Below are 17003 nucleotides of genomic sequence, written 5' to 3' on the forward strand. Positions count from 1 at the left end.
TCAAATCAGATGACTGAAAGGGTTAAAGTTACCAAGTGTTCCCAGTACACTAATAACAAGAAAGCAAGAACAACTACCGAGCAGTGGGTTTTATCATACAATAACACACCGATTTCTCTATGAAACCACGAATTCTTCCCCAATCCGCATCGCGAGGATCGATTTTTGATCACCGCCGCCGCCCCGCTGTGCACCGTTCCGATCGGTAATCCGATTTATCGGTCCTATGGATTCGCTCCTCGCCGCGTCTGCGCTTCAAACACCCGTCGAAATGAAATCCCACGCTTCCGTTGCGCTTCCCCTTTCGTGCCTGGTCGCGATTAGGGTTCGAGCAACGATTATCCGTCGTCGTTCCTCGCTCGGTTCCGATCGCGTCCTCTTAAACGTTTCCGGCGACAGGCGTCCGACTGGCAACCGCGATTCGCGGGTCGATCGGAAAAATCTCCAAGGGACCGTTCGCGCCGTGGTTCCCGCGAAATCCTATCCGCGATCGGGACGGACCGGACATCGGACGCTTCCGGACGAAAACGCGGTCGTCCTTTCGAGACGAGTAAACCAGCATCGACGAATCGGAGACCGCCGGCTCGGGATTCCTGAAATCGGGTTGTCCCGCGGTCAGAGTTCCCGGCGAACGTCACGGACTACTTTTCGCCGGCTTTTATCCCGGCGGGCGGAAAAGTAGACGGAACCGTGTAACGCTGGCCTGTAATTATTCGCGAACTCTCGGCCCGGTTCGCCGGCCGACCTGACCAGACCACAGGGCCCACCCTGTGATTCGCTCGCCTTTCGTATCCAGACCTAACTCGAAGGCTCGCCGTGGCCGGCGCACCGTAACACCGATCGTTCCACCGCGACCGGTCGCCGGCTCTTCGTCTCGCGACACCGACCCTCCGCGAGATCGTCGGCCGAATCGGCCGCGACCGAACGGGGGATTATTATTCTCGTCCTCCGCGGCGCAGCCACGGTAACGCCGGCCGACGTTTAATCTCGCCGGTCACGGGTAAACTCGCCTCTCCCCGTGGAAGGTGTTTCCGCTCGCATGAGGGAGCGCGTTACTTTCCTCGGGTTACGAAACGAGACCGGCGGACGCGATACAATATGCAACGACCGGGCGTAAAAGCTTGATGAAAACGTTACCTCCGATACGGTTGATCTCTGCCGGCGCGGAAAGCACAAAAGGAATGTCCTATGCAGCGTTATTAAACCTTTGTTGCGAACCATTTGCCGTTTCCGTTCGCCCCGTGACGAGGATTAAGCTGTCGGTGCCGCTCGGCTCGCGTTTTTCCGCGTCTTTCCCCGGAAGACCGGTCGACGGGGATATCGTTCCGCCCGCGATCGTTAACCGCCGGACCCGAGGAATCCGCGGGGACCTTTAACCTCGCCCCTCCAGCGACACGGTGTTACACTCAGGAACGCGCGAGTGAGCTCGCCGGCGTTCGTCGCGACCAGAAGTATCGGCCGGAGAGTAAGCTACTTACCGTAATCTAAATCCGCGACGTAATCCTCGCCGGCGGAACGGAATCGAGAAGAGTTCGTCGCCCGTAAACTGGGTAAAATCTGACAAACGAAGGCTCGCCGTTCGGAGGACCGCGGAAACCGAGCACGAATGCTGCCAATCGATTCCCCGCCGGCTCCGACCCTCGCTCGACCAATTAATCGAGCGCGCGGGGAGAATCGCCGATTGCTCGAAAAATGCAGCGCGCGAGCCGGGGCGCGCACCCTCAGGAGGGTCGCGTCGGAGCGGACCGATTCCGTCGGCGGAATTAGGGGCGCGTGTCCGGGCGACGAGAAAAATTGCCCCGACAGGGGAGGAACGACGCTGCACAGAGAGCAACGTCGCCGTTCGATCTACGACTCTCGCTTCCCTCGCGACATCAAAGGAACGAACGGGGGTTGGACGGAGCAACGTGTCGATAGCTTCACCTCGGCTCGAATTTCGAGGAAATGTCTGTGGGATGCGACCGTGTGCGACAGTGCACCGTTATAATCATTCTCCGTTCGCACCCCTTCATCCCCTCGAACTCGCTTTCCCGAAACACCGGATGATTTCGATGAAACTTAGAAACGGAAAAAATGGAAGAATGGAGAAATCGTTGCAGTGCTCGGTTTTCAAGGTACGAATGCCCAGTTGGTCGTGCTGTCCTCTTGCGACGTGGCAGTGTTTGGGGACCGCGTGCAGACCTCGAGTGGATGAAGTGGGAAGAATGTTTACAACCGGGCCCGTGAGAATCACGCGACGCGGACAGCGCATACGTGACCGAGAGATTGCTAGTTCTGGATGCAAGAAGGGATGCGAGAAGGGATGCATCTGGAAGAAAGGGAGAGCGGTCGCTGGCGAACGTTGGACCGACACGCGCAGCCGATCGACCACTCGCGCCCTGCACGTGTGTCTCTCGCGTTTTTTCCCGTCCGTTCGCTTCTTCGGGCAACAGGTAGCCAGTCGATTCCAAGATCCCCGGGAAAAATGGAACCGCGTCGAAATTCCGTTCGGGGTGCACGGCCGTCTCGCGGAGAACCGATCGCGTCGATAGCGCGGCGGACGGCGGGGGAGCGGCGGGGTCGGCTGTGGGGTTGTCGATGCCGGGGAAGAAAGGGAGAAGCCCCTCTCGACGCTAATAAGAAGGAGCAACCGGAGCTCCCATTGACGTCGTTGGTTTCTTTGGCAATTAACGGTGGGAACGGTGTAACGAGAGCGTAGTCGCGAACCGGCGGACGGGCTGCAGCGAGAGCGGAAAGGGTGGAGCGGCGCTCGACGAGCAGTCGAGGGATTAAAAGGGAGGACGACGGTGTGTACGTATATATAGGCGAACGGCGCCTAATATGGAACGGCTCCCGCCACGGAACACAGCAATATTTCGGGAGATAAATAGCTTAATGTGACAGTCGACACTGAGAAACGCCTCGCCGGACACCGAAAACGATGTCAACACGACGATCGGCCTGGGATCGCTTTTCCGTTCATTAATTAGTCGATTCTTGGGGAGTTCGTTGAAGGTTGCCTTCGGACTGGAATTATTATATCTTTTTATTCGCGATGTTGAATACGGGACGGCCATCGCCGTCATTCGCACCTGCGTTCGCGAGCGTTGCGCGGAGATGACATCTGCGTCAACGGGTTAATAGTTGAACGTCAATTAAGGATTTCTCGTTGAAGCACTATTCAGTTCGATGGAACACACTGCGTATCGGACGCAACATTCGACGCTTCGACTGCCAAGTAAACACTAGGAACACCTGCGAAGTCGAGATGGTTCTCTTAATGAAGCAGGAACTGAGATTCTTTGGAACTTTACTATTTGTCTTGTATCTCGTAGATCCATTGAAACTTGGTTCCATGCGTCACCGGGAAAAAGAATCTTCAAGATTACGTTAACCCCTTGGCGTATTTACTTTCGCTAAGCTCATGTACCATTTTTCGACAATTTGGAAGAGACGCAACGAAATTGTCCATTCTACTCAAGTGGAAATTTTATTTGAAGATAATACAATGATAATAGCAAAATAGTTGTAGAGTAACATCGATTGTTGTTAAATTAGTCTAGAAATCTTCATCAGAGTCTCACTCGTCATTGTAAAGGGGTTGAACACGGACGTGGCAGTGAAAGCGTTAATTACGTTATCGTTACGTTACATTTAGTTTACGGTGACAATTACAAAGTCCAGTGCATTCGCGAAGAATGTAACAATCTCGATTCACATATTCAACGTACAAAAGGAGAAAAATGCAAAGGTTCCGGCGAACTTCGCCGTTCCGTATCAGGTGTCGTTGCCCTATGTATCTCATCGACGTTACCTTTTTTCTTCCACCTCTGCCGCTCCGTTCGATCGACCCAACAACCGGCGACTCTTCCCGTTTCTTCGGAATCCGAAAGATTCGCGATGAAAGGGGCACAGGAATTACGGGATATCGGAAACGCCCGACAACGTCTGGCAAACACGCGAAATCGTCGGTGCCGTCCGTGGGTTCTTTCGAGCAGGGCGCGGCGTCCCGGCGAAACTCGCGAGACGAGGGATAAAGAGTCACGCGAGAGGCCAAAGGACACGAGAACGCGACTCCCTTTCGTTTCCTTCGTTCGCCGCGTTACGAGGCGTTTGCCTTCGCGACGCGATAAAAAACATTTTCCGAATGAAATCGTGCGTGCGCGGCTCGTTCGGCGGAATATAACGACGTTTTCGGTATCACCGGAAAGAGCGGAGCTTACTCTTTAGTACAGAACAAAAATTGAGCGCTTGTTTTTACGAAAGGTTAAGCTTCGCCCTTTCCGGCGATACCGAACGCGACATACAACTCTGCCGGACTCGTTTCCGAAACGGGTGAACCTCAAAAACGTTAAATCACGTAATTACGAGGCTGCTCGTGACATCGACATGAAATTTAATATGTAAATACTAATTTGTTAATATGTAAATACTTCGGAATTATTCAAATCGTAGCGAGGTTCCAATCAATTATTCCACACTTTAATCCCTCCGTTGTCTCCTTTAAACCTCTGTCGTCGTTGGTAATTAACGGAAATGACGGAATATCCTACCGCGTTATAGCCCGGATATTTATTTCGCTACGCGCGCACGCTTTTTTTGCTCCCGGGGATATTCATGAAAAGTTCCTTTTCACCGCATTTGGGAGGCAAATGCCCCGTGCCGCGTCGGCGGGGCGTGTTCGCGGCGCGGCTCGCCGCGAGCGGGGCGAAGGAGACGTCGGGAATCGCGTTCGTCTTCCTCCTCATCGCGCGCGGAATTGCGGGGGACGTTTTCCGCGCGTCGATGCACGGTGCCGAAGACGCGGTCGGTTATGCGCGGCCAGCGTATCTTAAGCGCGATCGAACCGGAGTGCGCCCGGTAATCGCGTTAGGGGCATTATCGAGGAAGAACGGTCCGGCGAACCACGGCGAACCCCGGGAAACCAGTTGGGACGCGTTCGCCCGGACACCTACGTCCCCCCGCGTCCACCCTCTTACAGGCCGGTCCATCGCGCGAGACGCCGGACGCTGTAATCGCGATCGCGGTAATCCGTTTCCCGTTTTCCGATCGGTTTCGCTGGAAACGCGGCAACGACGCGTCGCGAGCTACTCGCGTAGCAAGATCGAAAGTAGGTTAATCGCGTAGGTAAGCGTCCCGTGGCTCTATTCCGTCGTTTGGATCCCAACGACGCGCAGCGGGTACTGATCTGGGCGGTTGAAATTAAGATTTGCAGTGACTTTCGACGAGGAAACATGGGGACGCTTAGATATAACGTATAATACATCATCGTGCGTCATGAATAGTATATAGTATTGTTTCATTTATCGTTCGTCTGTACATTCCCTGTACCCATGATTTGTCATTACGCGAACAGTCAAATTTCATTTAGAAACGGCTGCATAGTCGAAAAGTCCCGTTCCGAGACCGTAGCGATGCGAGTGCGACCTAGAATTCGGCTTTTTCTCGGCGGTGTCCGCGCGTTCGCACGGCCTGTTCGTGTTCATCGATCGACGTATTAATTGGCAATTACAGTTTCGCGTTGCCCTCGCCGAGAGATAGATGTCGAACTATTAACAACACCGTATTAACTGAAAATTCGCTAATGGAAGGTCAGCCCGAGCTTTTCGCATCGAACGCGTTCCATCGACTCCCTCCACCGTTCGTGTCCGCCGCGATTCGGGAGTACGAAGCGTGTCGCGTCCGAGTTCTTCGCTGGATCGCGCTGGATCGCGCACCGGCCACGCGATACAAAGAATCGGACGTTGCCGGAAGCGGCGACCGTTGCGGCAGAGTTCGACCGTAATTTTCCCACCTACTCTTCCTCGCCGGCGGCGAGTTGGCAAATTTACGAGGTCCGCCGACGTCACCGACGGCGAGAGAGCCCGTTCTCTCTCTGCCTTCGCGCGGGAGCGTCGATGATTCCATTTCTGGCGGAGCGAACGGCCGATCCCGATTCGATGGGAATAATTACTGTCGGTCGACCAGTCCCGTCCGCGCGTCGTTTCCGCGGAACGGCGCACTCGACGTCGAACGTTTACGCCAGCTCGTCACCGCGAGCCGACAGCGGCGGCGGCGTCGCCGATAAAATCGAAAGCTTTCCCGGATTCGTTTACCCGCTCGGAGCGTGTCGGGTGGCACGGGATCGCCGCGGGGAGCCGCGCGGGTACCGCGAATCGGCGCGCGAGGCACGTACCGCCTTCACGAGGGAAGATAGTAACGAATCCCGCAACGCCTTTCTGTTTCAGCGGATGCAACGAGATTGAGGCATTCGAGACACCTGGATGCGAGATCACAGTTCTCGACCGAAGAGGAATTAACGGTGAGTGCTCCTCGAATCCCCGTTGATTCGATTTCTCACCCCCGGAAACGATCGCTTCCTCCCTCTCGTTTACCATTCTCTCGCCAGTCGTTTCGTCTGTCGACGCGTTTCCGCGCTTCCGGAGCCTTTACTCTCGCCGAGCCTGTCCCGCCGCCCCCTCCCGCTTCTTTCCCGAGATCACCCTCGTCTCGCCTCGCGAGATCCTCCCGATCGTTCGAAGACGTTCTCCCATCCGTCCGGATAATGGATTCGTATCGACGAACCGAGTCGCGTTAAATATGCGAGAGATCCGATCGCTTCTCCGCGTCCACCCTCGCGGCTGACACCCCGAGTCGTCTTCGGTTTGCGGAAGCGCGAGGAATCGCTGACGATCTCTTTCCGTTCGCAGATGCAGCAAGGGGAGAACCACAACCACAAGCCGGTGTTTTCGAATTGCTCCAATTACGCGCCCATCGTGCAAGAGGAGGAACCGGCGGGCACCGTGGTGATACAAGTGCACGCAGAGGACAGGGATCACCCGGAGGAAGGAGGTAACGCGAGTTCGAGTTGTCGATCTGCTTGGGCATCTCGGATTTTCCTCGGGAACTAACGCGACAACGTGTACCGGGGATCAAGGCGGTCGAAGGGGGCTAAGCAGATCGACAGCTTCACCCTCGATTCGTCGTCGAGTTCGCCGCCGTTGCGGAAGATCGGCGTTAACGCCTCGGAATTACAGGCACGATCACGTACAGCTTCGTCACCGCTCCGGGCGAGAAGCTGAAATTCGAGATCAACAATAGGACCGGGCTGATCAGGACCACGCAGGTGCTGGACAGAGACGAGCCCGCTCGAGAGAAGGAGGCGTACCTGACGGTGCTCGCGACCGATAACGGTAGACCGCAGCTGGACGACGTGTGCACGTTCAAAGTGACCATCGAGGACGTGAACGACAACTCGCCGGTATTCGACAAAGTGGTAAGCCTCGAGACACATTCCCGCAGCCGCGACGACGAGCAACCGTCCCCGCGGGTCAGTCGATTCGTCCGGGTCGATTCGCTGTTACCGACCGTCCGAACGTATCGACGTCGCGACGACGCGCCGTCGGGTTACCCCTCGTCGGTCGTTTACTCGGCCTGGCTCCGTCGAGCCGTGCAGACCCGATTGCCCTGCTCTTCATCTCTCGCGAGCCAGACCAATCGAATGCTCCCGCGACGAATGCCTTCGGATCGTTCCGTCGACGAACGCGCGCTCGTACATTTACCGTCCGTCGCTGGGAACATGGCACCCGCGACGTCACGGGGGCGGAGACAGTCGCTCCGAGAGACCCAATCGCGAGCTCGGAACGACTCTTTGTAAGCGCCTCGGCGAATCACAAACCGGAACCGCGCGCTTTCGAGTCGGACCAATAGGGCGAGAGTGCCAGGTTCGCTGCGACGGACGGTACATCATTCCGCCACTAATCACCTTTTGCTTGGATGTTCTCTCTTTCTCCTAACTCAGGTCTTTCGTGGATACGTATGGAAGGTTGGTCTTGACACTTGTGTGGAGCGATTGCATTTATTTTCGTGTATGTTTTTCTTTAGTGAAATGCGACTGTGAATGCGAATGTTACTTTGAATGCGTTTCAGTTGGCGCATGTGTACGTATGTGTCGTCTTGTGTTTGTCAGCATCCGGTGAAAGATGGCGCGATTCGAGCGGCACGATCGAGAAGTCGTTGGAAATTCGCGCGACAGAATTCGTTCGTTCATCGGGGAAAACGCGTGCCCTTTGCCGATCGCGTCGCGAGACTTGCACGCGCGCGTTCTATTCGTCGAGGTGTTGTCGCGAGCATCGAATGCGAGCGCGAGCAATTAGAGGAAAGAGGTGTTTCGACTCGCTTTTGCACGCGCGAACGAGAGGCGAAGAGCAACGAGAGCGATCGTGCGCGCTCGCCTCTCGCGAACGTAGTTACCCGAAACTCCTGCCCGAACAATACCAAATTCTGCTCTGTTTGCCGATCGGTTCGCGTTCGCCTGGACGACGCGTAGGCGTACACCGAGTCGGTACCGCAAGATTTACCGTTGGGCCGTGAGGTGATGAGAGTCTCCGCCACGGACATCGACGACGGCAACAACTCCGTGGTCTACTACAATCTGTCGCCGAAGAGGCCCGAGGATGGGGTGTACTTCCGAATAGATCGGAACACCGGCGTGATATTCCTCAACAAAACCATCGACGTGAGTATCGAACGGATCCCGACGATGTCCGCCGGTTGCACGGTTGAACCGCGTCTCTCTCGTTACAGAGGAATCCCGAGTACAAATTCAGCATGACCGCCACCGCGGAAGACCAAGGCGAGATCCCGAGATCGAGCATGATCGATCTGGACATACGGGTGGTCGAGTCCCACAAAAAGGCGCCGGCCTTCTTGCCCAGATCCTCCGAACCGATCCGACTGCCGGAGAACTTCAACGATTTCGATCAGAGCATCGTCCGACTGAAGGCTGTGTCGAACAGCGGCGACGATACCGGTCTCCTGTTCGAGCTGGTCCCCGGCAGAACCGAGCAGACCAACAAAGGAAACACGTTCAGGTAATCGCGGCCGCGCCATTCTCCGTCCCGTCCGACGACGCGACACGCTGCGACGATTCCCCTCTCTATTCCGCGTCCCGACAGGTTGGAGTCGAACAAAGACGTGGCGGACATCAAGCTGGCCCAGCACCTCGATTACGAGAGCAACACGGTGTATACGTTGATCGTGCGGGTGCAGAACAGGTACCAGCTGGCCGCCGAGACGGTGGTCGACATCGAGGTGCTCGACGTGAACGACAATTTCCCGGTGTTCCGCGAGATGAAGAAGGGCAGCGTGCTCGAGAACGAGCCGCCGGGAGTGCCGGTGATGCAGGTCCGCGCGATCGACGCGGACGGGACGTCCGCTCACAATCAGGTACGCTGTCCGCCCGTTTGCAAATCGCTGCGATCATCCGAGCGTCTAACCGTCCGGCCTCTGTCCAGGTTACCTACGAGTTGGACAACTTCCGGGACCTGTTCGCCATCGACAAGTACACCGGTAATATCACCACGTTGACCACGTTCGACAGGGAACAGGAGGACACGTACAACGTGAAGGTGATCGCGGTGGACAACTCGCCCAGCGCCGTCGTCAAGACCGGCGAGCACAACAAGGGCCAGCAGGTGTTCCGCATCGAGATCGCGGACAAGAACGACAACGCGCCCCACTTCACCCAGGCGGTGTACACGGCCAACTCCATCCTCGAGAACGCGAACATCAACGCGCTGGTCACCGAGGTGAAGGCCCTCGACTCGGACACGGCCAGCCCGGTCACGTACAGCATCATATTCGGCAACACCGACGACAGCTTCTACATCGAGGGGACCACCGGCAAGATCCGCGTGAAGAAGGCCCTCGATTACGAGAAGATCACCGAGTACAACCTGACGGTGAGGGCGTTCGACGGCCTGTACAACGACACCGCTCAGGTGAAGATCTTCATCGAGAACGTGAACGACAATCCGCCGGTCTTCGAGGACTTCAAGAAGAACCCGACGATCAAGGAGGAGGAACTGGTGGAAGGTAAGGTCGCGAGGTTCCCCTTCGTCCCATGAATTTTGATTATCATGACTGTCTGGTTACAGGTTGCATCACCACCGTGGTCGCCTACGACCCCGACATAAAGAACAGGAGCGCCGACCAGCACATCGCGTACTTCATAGTGAAGGACGACCAACAGCCTCTGATCGGGATCAACAAGACGGGCTGCATGACGCTGAAGAAACCGTTGGACAGGGACGCGCCGAACGGCTACTCGATGTGGACGGTGATAGTGATGGCGCGAGACGAGGACGGCTCGCCGACCGCGCTGCGGGAACTGGTGATGGTGAACATCACGCTGATCGACATAAACGACAACGCGCCGTTCCTCGACATGCCGTACCCCGTCGTCTGGGGCGAGAACAAGCGGCCGGGTCGGATCACGGAGCTGAAGGCCCGCGACTACGACTCGGACGAGAACGGCCCCCCGTTTTACTTCCGCATCGACGAGAACACCGCGGACGACGAGATCCGCTCGAGGTTCGCGATCCGCGGCGCCAACCTGCTCGCGCAGTACCAGTTCGACCGGGAGCAGCGGAAGAGCTACAACATACCGATCGCGATCACGGACAGCGGGAAGCCGCCCATGACGGGCACGTCGACCCTGACGGTGATCATCGGCGACGAGAACGACAACGAGATGTCGGAAGGCTCCAGTTCCATATTCGTGTACAATTACAAAGGCGAGTCGCCCGACACGGAGATCGGTCGGGTGTACGTGAACGACCCGGACGACTGGGACCTGCCGGACAAACACTTCGCCTGGGCCTCGACGCACGACGGGTTCCGGTTGAACCAGGAAACGGGGATGATCACGTTGCTGTCGGGCACGTCGAACGACACGTTCGTCCTGAAGTTCCTCGTCACCGAGGAGAGCCGGCGGATTCAGCGGCACCAGGTGAACGCGTACGTGAACGTCACCGTGAAGGAGCTGCCGGAGGAGGCGGTGGTCCGCTCCGGTTCCGTTCGTTTCTACGGGATGACCGCGGAGCAGTTCGTCGCGCCCAGCGAGATCGGCGTCAGCAAGAAGGAGATGTTCCAAGAGAGGATCGCCAACATGCTGAACGCGTCCGTGGAGAACGTGGACGTGTTCACGGTGCTCCATTCTCCGCATCACAATAACAGGAGCCTGCTCGACGTTCGGTTCTCCGTTCACGGGAGCCCGTATTACGCGCCCGAGAAGCTGAACACGATACTGGCGCAGCACAGCCGCGAGATCGAACAGGAACTGAAGACGAACATCCTGCTGGTGAACATCGACGAGTGTCTGTTCGAGAAGCAGCACTGCAACAACTCCTGCCGCAGTTACTTGAACGCCAGCACCGTCCCGTACGCGGTCTACACGAACACGAGCTCCTTCATCGGGGTGCGGGCGGTGGTGGATCCGCAATGCACCTGTCACGTGGCCGAGCCGATCGTCTGCCTGAACGGCGGCACTCCGCTCGCCGAGCGTTGCGAATGCCCGCCCGGCCTCGAGGGACCCAGGTGCGAGCTCCTCGGCATCGGGTTCCACGGCGACGGCTGGGCCGTGATGCCTCCGCCCGGTCAAGCTTGCGACGACTCTCATTTGGGTAAGATCTAGAATTCTGATTTTTTCTCGTGATCGTCGCGATGCCTCGACTGCTGGGACGTTACGCTCATCGTGCTCGCACAGGTCTCGAGATAACGCCGCACGTCGACAACGGTTTGGTCTTCTATTTCGGCCCGATGACCTACAGCCACAGAGTGGCCATCCAGGATTTCATGGCGCTCGAGCTCCAACAAGGCTACGCGGTCCTTTACATGGACTACGGCACGGGCACCGTGCGGCTCGATCAGAAGAAGATCAAGCTCACGGACGGCAAGAGCCATAGAATAGACGTTTACTGGACCAAGAACGTGAGTACTCTTTGTCGTGGTAGAGCGTCGTTAGATTCCCGAACGAAAACGACGCCATGTTCTTTCAGTCGATCGAGATGAAGGTGGACAATTGCGGCATATCGGCTTGCATGAGTCTGACCGCGCCGCAAGGGCCCAACGAGTTTCTGAACGTGAACAGCCCCATGCAAATCGGCGGGACCATGACCAACCTCGCGCAGCTCGGCTCGCAGTTCCAATGGGACTACAAACCGACCGACAAGGGGTTCATCGGCTGCATACGTAACATGACGTTCAACGGAAACGTGAATATCTGTTCTGAGAATGCCGGAGAACCATCGGTTTCGATGACACTTCTAAACTTCCTCCTCCTGTACCTTTCAGACGTACAACCTGGGAATGCCATCGCTGTCGCGCAACGCGGATCCGGGTTGCGATCACGGAATGGCCAAAGCGATTTCCTTCGGAATCGACACCAATTTCTTGGTCGCGATTCTGGTGTGCGTGGCGATACTGCTGATACTGCTGCTCGCCGTGGTGGTGCACAGGCGTAAAACGGACGACCTGTACAAGGATATGGACGACATACGAGAGAATATAATTAATTACGAAGACGAAGGAGGCGGCGAGGTCGACACCGGTTACGACTTGAACGTCCTGAGAACCATTTACGACGCTCCTCCCATCGATTCGAAGATAGCGACTGGCAGAGGTGAGTCGAAGTCGATTCTTTCTTCTGGGTTCCCCGTGACATATCTGCATCGTCTTTTCTTCCAAGCTCCTGACGAGGTTCCGGATATTTGCGGTTTCCTGGACGGCAAGAAGGAAAGCTGCGACAAAGATCCGGACACGAACCCGTTCGACGACGTCAGGCACTACGCGTACGAGGGCGAGGGCAATTCCGAGGGATCCCTGTCGTCCTTGGCTTCTTGTATGTATATACACCCGTGAGGTGACGATCGTTTCATTTCTAAGACAATCGTCTAACCGTCGACATCTCCTCCCGACAGGTACCGACGACGGTGACCTGAAATTCAACTACCTCTCGAATTTCGGACCGAGGTTTCGAAAGCTGGCAGACATGTACGGAGAGGAGGCCAGCGACGAGGAGAGCGACGGCGTCGGAGAACGAGAGAGCGAGAGCTGGTGTTGAGCTTCAACCCGTTCGCGGACCTCGACAAAACAGTTCGCGGACCTCGACAAAACTGTTCGCTCGCAGGCTTTTGCATTTTGTACTTAAACGCCATCTCCGGCCGCGTTCTGCAGCGCACGCGCCATCGCCGTGGCTCGACCGAAGAGGACATCGGACGGACCCACGGATGACATCGCTATCCCTCTTTCGTTGAACGAATCGCGCGACGGGACGAACGCGGCATCCGAGCGTCGTTCCCGAGCGAGACATCGATTCGCAACCCCGGGATCTTTGAAACCAGAACTGATAATCATCCATCCCGCCTTCCAGTTTCTCGTTTCTCGTTCGAGGTCACGCGACTCCCGAAACGAGGGACGAATTACATATCTTTGCATCGACCGGCCTGACAGCGGCGAACCCCGTACACTTGGCGAGGCGATACGATCGGACGTGTTTCCAAGTTCGACGATCGTCCGAGCGACGACGAGCCGTTCGGCATATTTTTTACGAATTCCATTAGATAAATGTATATCAACGATACACGTAAACTCTCGAACACAGCGGACGTCGATGGGGGAGGTGAACGTTCGCGGTACTCGCGCGAGAATCCAACCGCGGAAAGACGAGCAGAGTGAGAGAGAGAGAGAGTGAGTGAGAGTGAGGAAGAGAGTGAGGAAGAGAGTGAGGAAGAGAGTGAGGAAGAGAGGAGTAGGGAACGCGCGGTAGGGAACGCGAAACGAAGCCGGTACCCGAGCGAACGACGGAGGAGAGAGGAAGAGCGAACAACGTCGCTTCATTATTTAACTTATAGAGTATTTTATTAATCGAATACGTGGAATCGAGTATGTGTGACGCGCGAAGCGTATGTTCGTGTATGCAAATTACAACTAAGAGTAGGTATAAATTATAAAAATAGACAAAGGGGACGCGGAAGGAGGTGTGTTACGCGTAGATCGAGAGGCGATCGATCCTCCCCAAGACTCGAACGCGACCGGTAATTCACGCGTTTTTCCGAGGTTTGCGAGCAGGCTCGAGTTACGAGGAACCATGCGAGGTCGCGAAGATTCGATGCAACGTCGACTCGTCGGACTGGATCTAATAGCCGAACGGGCACTCGGGGCAACTCTCTCGAGGACTCGACGAAAAAGACCAGAGGTGCCATATCGTGCAACGGACAGCGTTCGCTCGTCGTCCCGACGTGCGTGAACGCCGAACGTTGCTGAATATTTTCCTGCCATCCGGTTCCTCCTCATCGTTGGACCGTGGCTCTTCGTGCTCCGCCTCGAGAAACAATTTCTATACCTATACATATATATGTATACATATATGTATGTATATTCGTGTACCTATGTACGCGTATACGCACGTACGTACACGTATATATGTGATAATAATTTGTAAGCTTTTTGTACGATAAATCATTGACGGTATATATGTATAAATACGTAACGAACGCGTGCGCGTGCACGAGGAAGACAGGACTCGGAGTGAAAGGGACAGCGTGCGTGAGAGAGAAAGAGTGATGGAGAGCGAGAGAGAGGGAGAGAAAGAGAAAGAAAGAGAGAGTGCGAGAAAGAGATAAGGATAGGAAAGGAAGGAAGCCAACGTGTAATTTATACGATAAAGAATAGAGTGCAGCTTACTGCGAAAGCGTGTGATCTCAGAAGAAATACGGACGCGCGGATCGCGTGTAACGGCACGCGCAAACGATTAGCTGCGAGCCACTCTTAGACTGTAGAGAACCCGACGGAAGCATCGCCGAGGTGGCGAAGCACGGTCGCGCCCCTCGTATTTTGCAGTACAAAATACGTTTCTGTTGGCGAACGTCGCGAAACGAGTGATGCCACGCGGCCGTGGCGTAAGGTAAAATAGATGCGAAAAACAGGGCTCCCGACGGAAACCGAAGCTTCGAGTCGCGTTCGCGTTCCTCGCACCTCTGCGCCGCAGACGTCCCCCGGGAATGGAGCGAACGGAGGAGCCCGAGACGCTTCGGGAACGCGATCGTCGAGTAGTTTTTCGGCTCCGTCGTTGCCGATCGAGGCCCCGGAGCTCGTCCACGGCTCGAGATAGCCGTGCCGACGTCGCGATTACATATACATATGTATCTGAACACTGCCCTTCTGTACTACCAGACAAGAAAAACAAAAACAAACAAAAAAGAAAAAAAAAAGGAGAAACGAAAGAAAGAAGAAGACCGGAGAAGGAAAAGGGAAGACGACCGTTTCTCAGCGCGCACGCTAATTTTTTCTAAACACTTTCCGCGTTCGAGCGCATCCTTCGAGCTGCACTCGCCGAAGAGACGAACGTCGAATGCGCGACAGTCGATGGCAACCCGTACGTCTGCGCACCTTTATCCTTTACCCGCGACTCGTCAACTATCGTCGTCGGAGATACGTGTATGTCCGGCCGAGAACCGTTGGCGGCTCTTCCGGAGAAATTAGGGAGGCGAGGAGGACTCGTTTTCGACGCGTGCACCGATGCCGCTCGAATCCCACGATTTCCTGTGTAGAAAACTTCTTCGTTCCATATTTATACTTGCCGTCTCGTTCACCCGTATTTCTCTGTTCCCCTCGTGTTCACTTTCTGCCCGACATCGCGTTAATCAGCTCGAGACAGTGAATATTGGGGATTTAAACCGGCACCGTCATCATTAGCCGCGAGAACACAGGGAGCGAGACGAAACGCGACGGAGTTGAACTATAAAAAAAGGAAATTCTCCATAGGTCCGTCTTACTCGCATTCATCCTCGCTCCCCTGCGTTATTGCCGTGCCAATGGCTGCGAAAACCGAGGCGGCTCGTACGCCGCGACCGAAAGCCTCCCCTCGCCTCCCTGACTTCTCGCCGGGAAGAGAGGCAGCCAACGCTTCTCGCCCGAACGATAATTTGTTCTTTTTGTAGCAATAAAGTAAACTTCGAATACAAGCGCGTTCATACGTTTCGCCGCGGCGCCGGGAAATTTCCCGTGACACTGATCATCCACGATCGCGACAAGGGAGACACGGTTTAATTAACGAGCGGCCGTCGGCCGTGGGGCTTCGCGGCCCCAGAATTAACGAAGGGGAAGCCGTTCGAGTCGCATCGGTATCGGGGAGCGTTGCTCAACGGGGATCTTTCGAAATCGTCCCGATTCCTCGCGAAAGGACGTCGTTATGGCGACGCGATTGCTCCAGTCGCGGTCTCGAATGGTTTCCCTGGGACGAGGGTATAAAAGCATGCCGGTCGCCGCTGCGTCGTTGCAATCGGCGGCGATCCAGACCGGAAACCAGACGAACCAGCGCACCGGCGATCACAGGCATGTAAGTAGGCGACAGGATTCTCTCGTTCGTTCGATCCGCGCCGCCCGGTAGAATATTCCTCGGTTTCCCGCAGGTATCGAAAAATCCGTCTCGGCTTCCTCGCGGTCATCTTCCTGTTGTGCCTGATTCTGGACTCCGGGGCGCAGGCTCAGCTGAACTTCTCGACCGGCTGGGGAAAGCGGAGCCAGAGGAGAGGCCCGCTCGACTCGGGCAGCGTCGAGTGCGGTTCAAGGGTCACGCCCTCGCTAGAGCAGTTGCTGAACGTGTACCGCACGATACAGGTGGTTACGCGTTCGCTTCGCGTGTCTCGGGATCGAGATCGTTGATCGGCTCTTTGTCGTGCGCTTGCTTGCAGATGGAAGCGCAGCAAATGCTGGATTGCCGGAAGCTGAACGAGTGAACGCGCCAGGATTTCGCTGAACGAGCGTCGGTGGCAGCGTCGCTGACATTGGGCTCTCCGATCTATACGTTTCGAAGAGGTTTTTTTCTCGAGGACCTCGCGTGTCCGCCATGTCGCCCGGACGTGGCGGACACCGGTCGCGCGGGCGTCCTTTCATTCCGAGCGGCCGTAGTTTGTCAAATTAGCGATACGAACAACAATACAAACGATCAGTAGTAAACGAACAAGTTTCCTTATGCCCTCCCGATTCGAATCGCCGGTCTTCTCGGTACTCGCGTGTCGAACGAACGTTTTGTGGGGTTTCCTATTGGCTGCCATCTTTATTTTAGTAGCTTTAACCATTTGTGGATGATTGTCGATACTTCGGAGAGATGGAGTGCTCATATTTGGAAGACCAAGCCGCGAAGATGATTTGGTTCTGACAACAAGCTTCCTTTTTTCCTATTAATTGAGTAATTGATATTT

The 17003-nt window shown here is 55.7% G+C and overlaps 2 protein-coding genes across 4 annotated transcripts in view; both read left to right on the forward strand.

The window, feature by feature from the left end:
• shg (DE-cadherin) overlaps positions 1 to 15764 on the forward strand; it is a 46679-nt gene extending 30915 nt beyond the window's left edge. Inside the window, exons 2-14 of one of the 3 annotated variants that reach the window (XM_031986874.2) lie at positions 6207 to 6280; positions 6669 to 6810; positions 6996 to 7234; positions 8288 to 8476; positions 8545 to 8831; positions 8916 to 9186; positions 9255 to 9834; positions 9897 to 11423; positions 11507 to 11730; positions 11799 to 12014; positions 12094 to 12421; positions 12488 to 12640; positions 12720 to 15764. In XM_031986874.2, the coding sequence (XP_031842734.1) occupies positions 6207 to 6280; positions 6669 to 6810; positions 6996 to 7234; positions 8288 to 8476; positions 8545 to 8831; positions 8916 to 9186; positions 9255 to 9834; positions 9897 to 11423; positions 11507 to 11730; positions 11799 to 12014; positions 12094 to 12421; positions 12488 to 12640; positions 12720 to 12862 (4373 nt within the window). In that variant the 3' untranslated portion in view covers positions 12863 to 15764. Of the gene's footprint in view, positions 1 to 4919; positions 5107 to 6206; positions 6281 to 6668; positions 6811 to 6995; positions 7235 to 8287; positions 8477 to 8544; positions 8832 to 8915; positions 9187 to 9254; positions 9835 to 9896; positions 11424 to 11506; positions 11731 to 11798; positions 12015 to 12093; positions 12641 to 12719 lie in introns of those variants that run through there. The other 2 variants (XM_076373451.1, XM_076373450.1) reach the window with 2 other exon arrangements.
• Positions 15765 to 15900: 136 nt separating this feature from the next.
• Positions 15901 to 16966, forward strand: LOC143175244 (adipokinetic prohormone type 3). Its single transcript, XM_076373452.1, has 3 exons — positions 15901 to 16138; positions 16212 to 16419; positions 16494 to 16966. Coding segments are annotated over exons 1-3 (255 nt in total). The 5' UTR covers positions 15901 to 16136; the 3' UTR covers positions 16539 to 16966.
• The last annotated feature ends 37 nt before the right edge of the window (positions 16967 to 17003 follow it).

The sequence above is a fragment of the Nomia melanderi genome, chromosome 13 (genome assembly GCF_051020985.1).
Source record: "Nomia melanderi isolate GNS246 chromosome 13, iyNomMela1, whole genome shotgun sequence".
Lineage (NCBI taxonomy): Eukaryota > Metazoa > Arthropoda > Insecta > Hymenoptera > Halictidae > Nomia > Nomia melanderi.

What these genes read in the sequence shown, in the direction of transcription:
- LOC143175244 (XM_076373452.1), top strand. An exon ending in ACGTGTACCGCACGATACAG is followed by an intron (nt 16,420 to 16,493) that starts GTGGTTACGCGT and finishes GCTTGCTTGCAG; the next exon opens with ATGGAAGCGCAGCAAATGCT.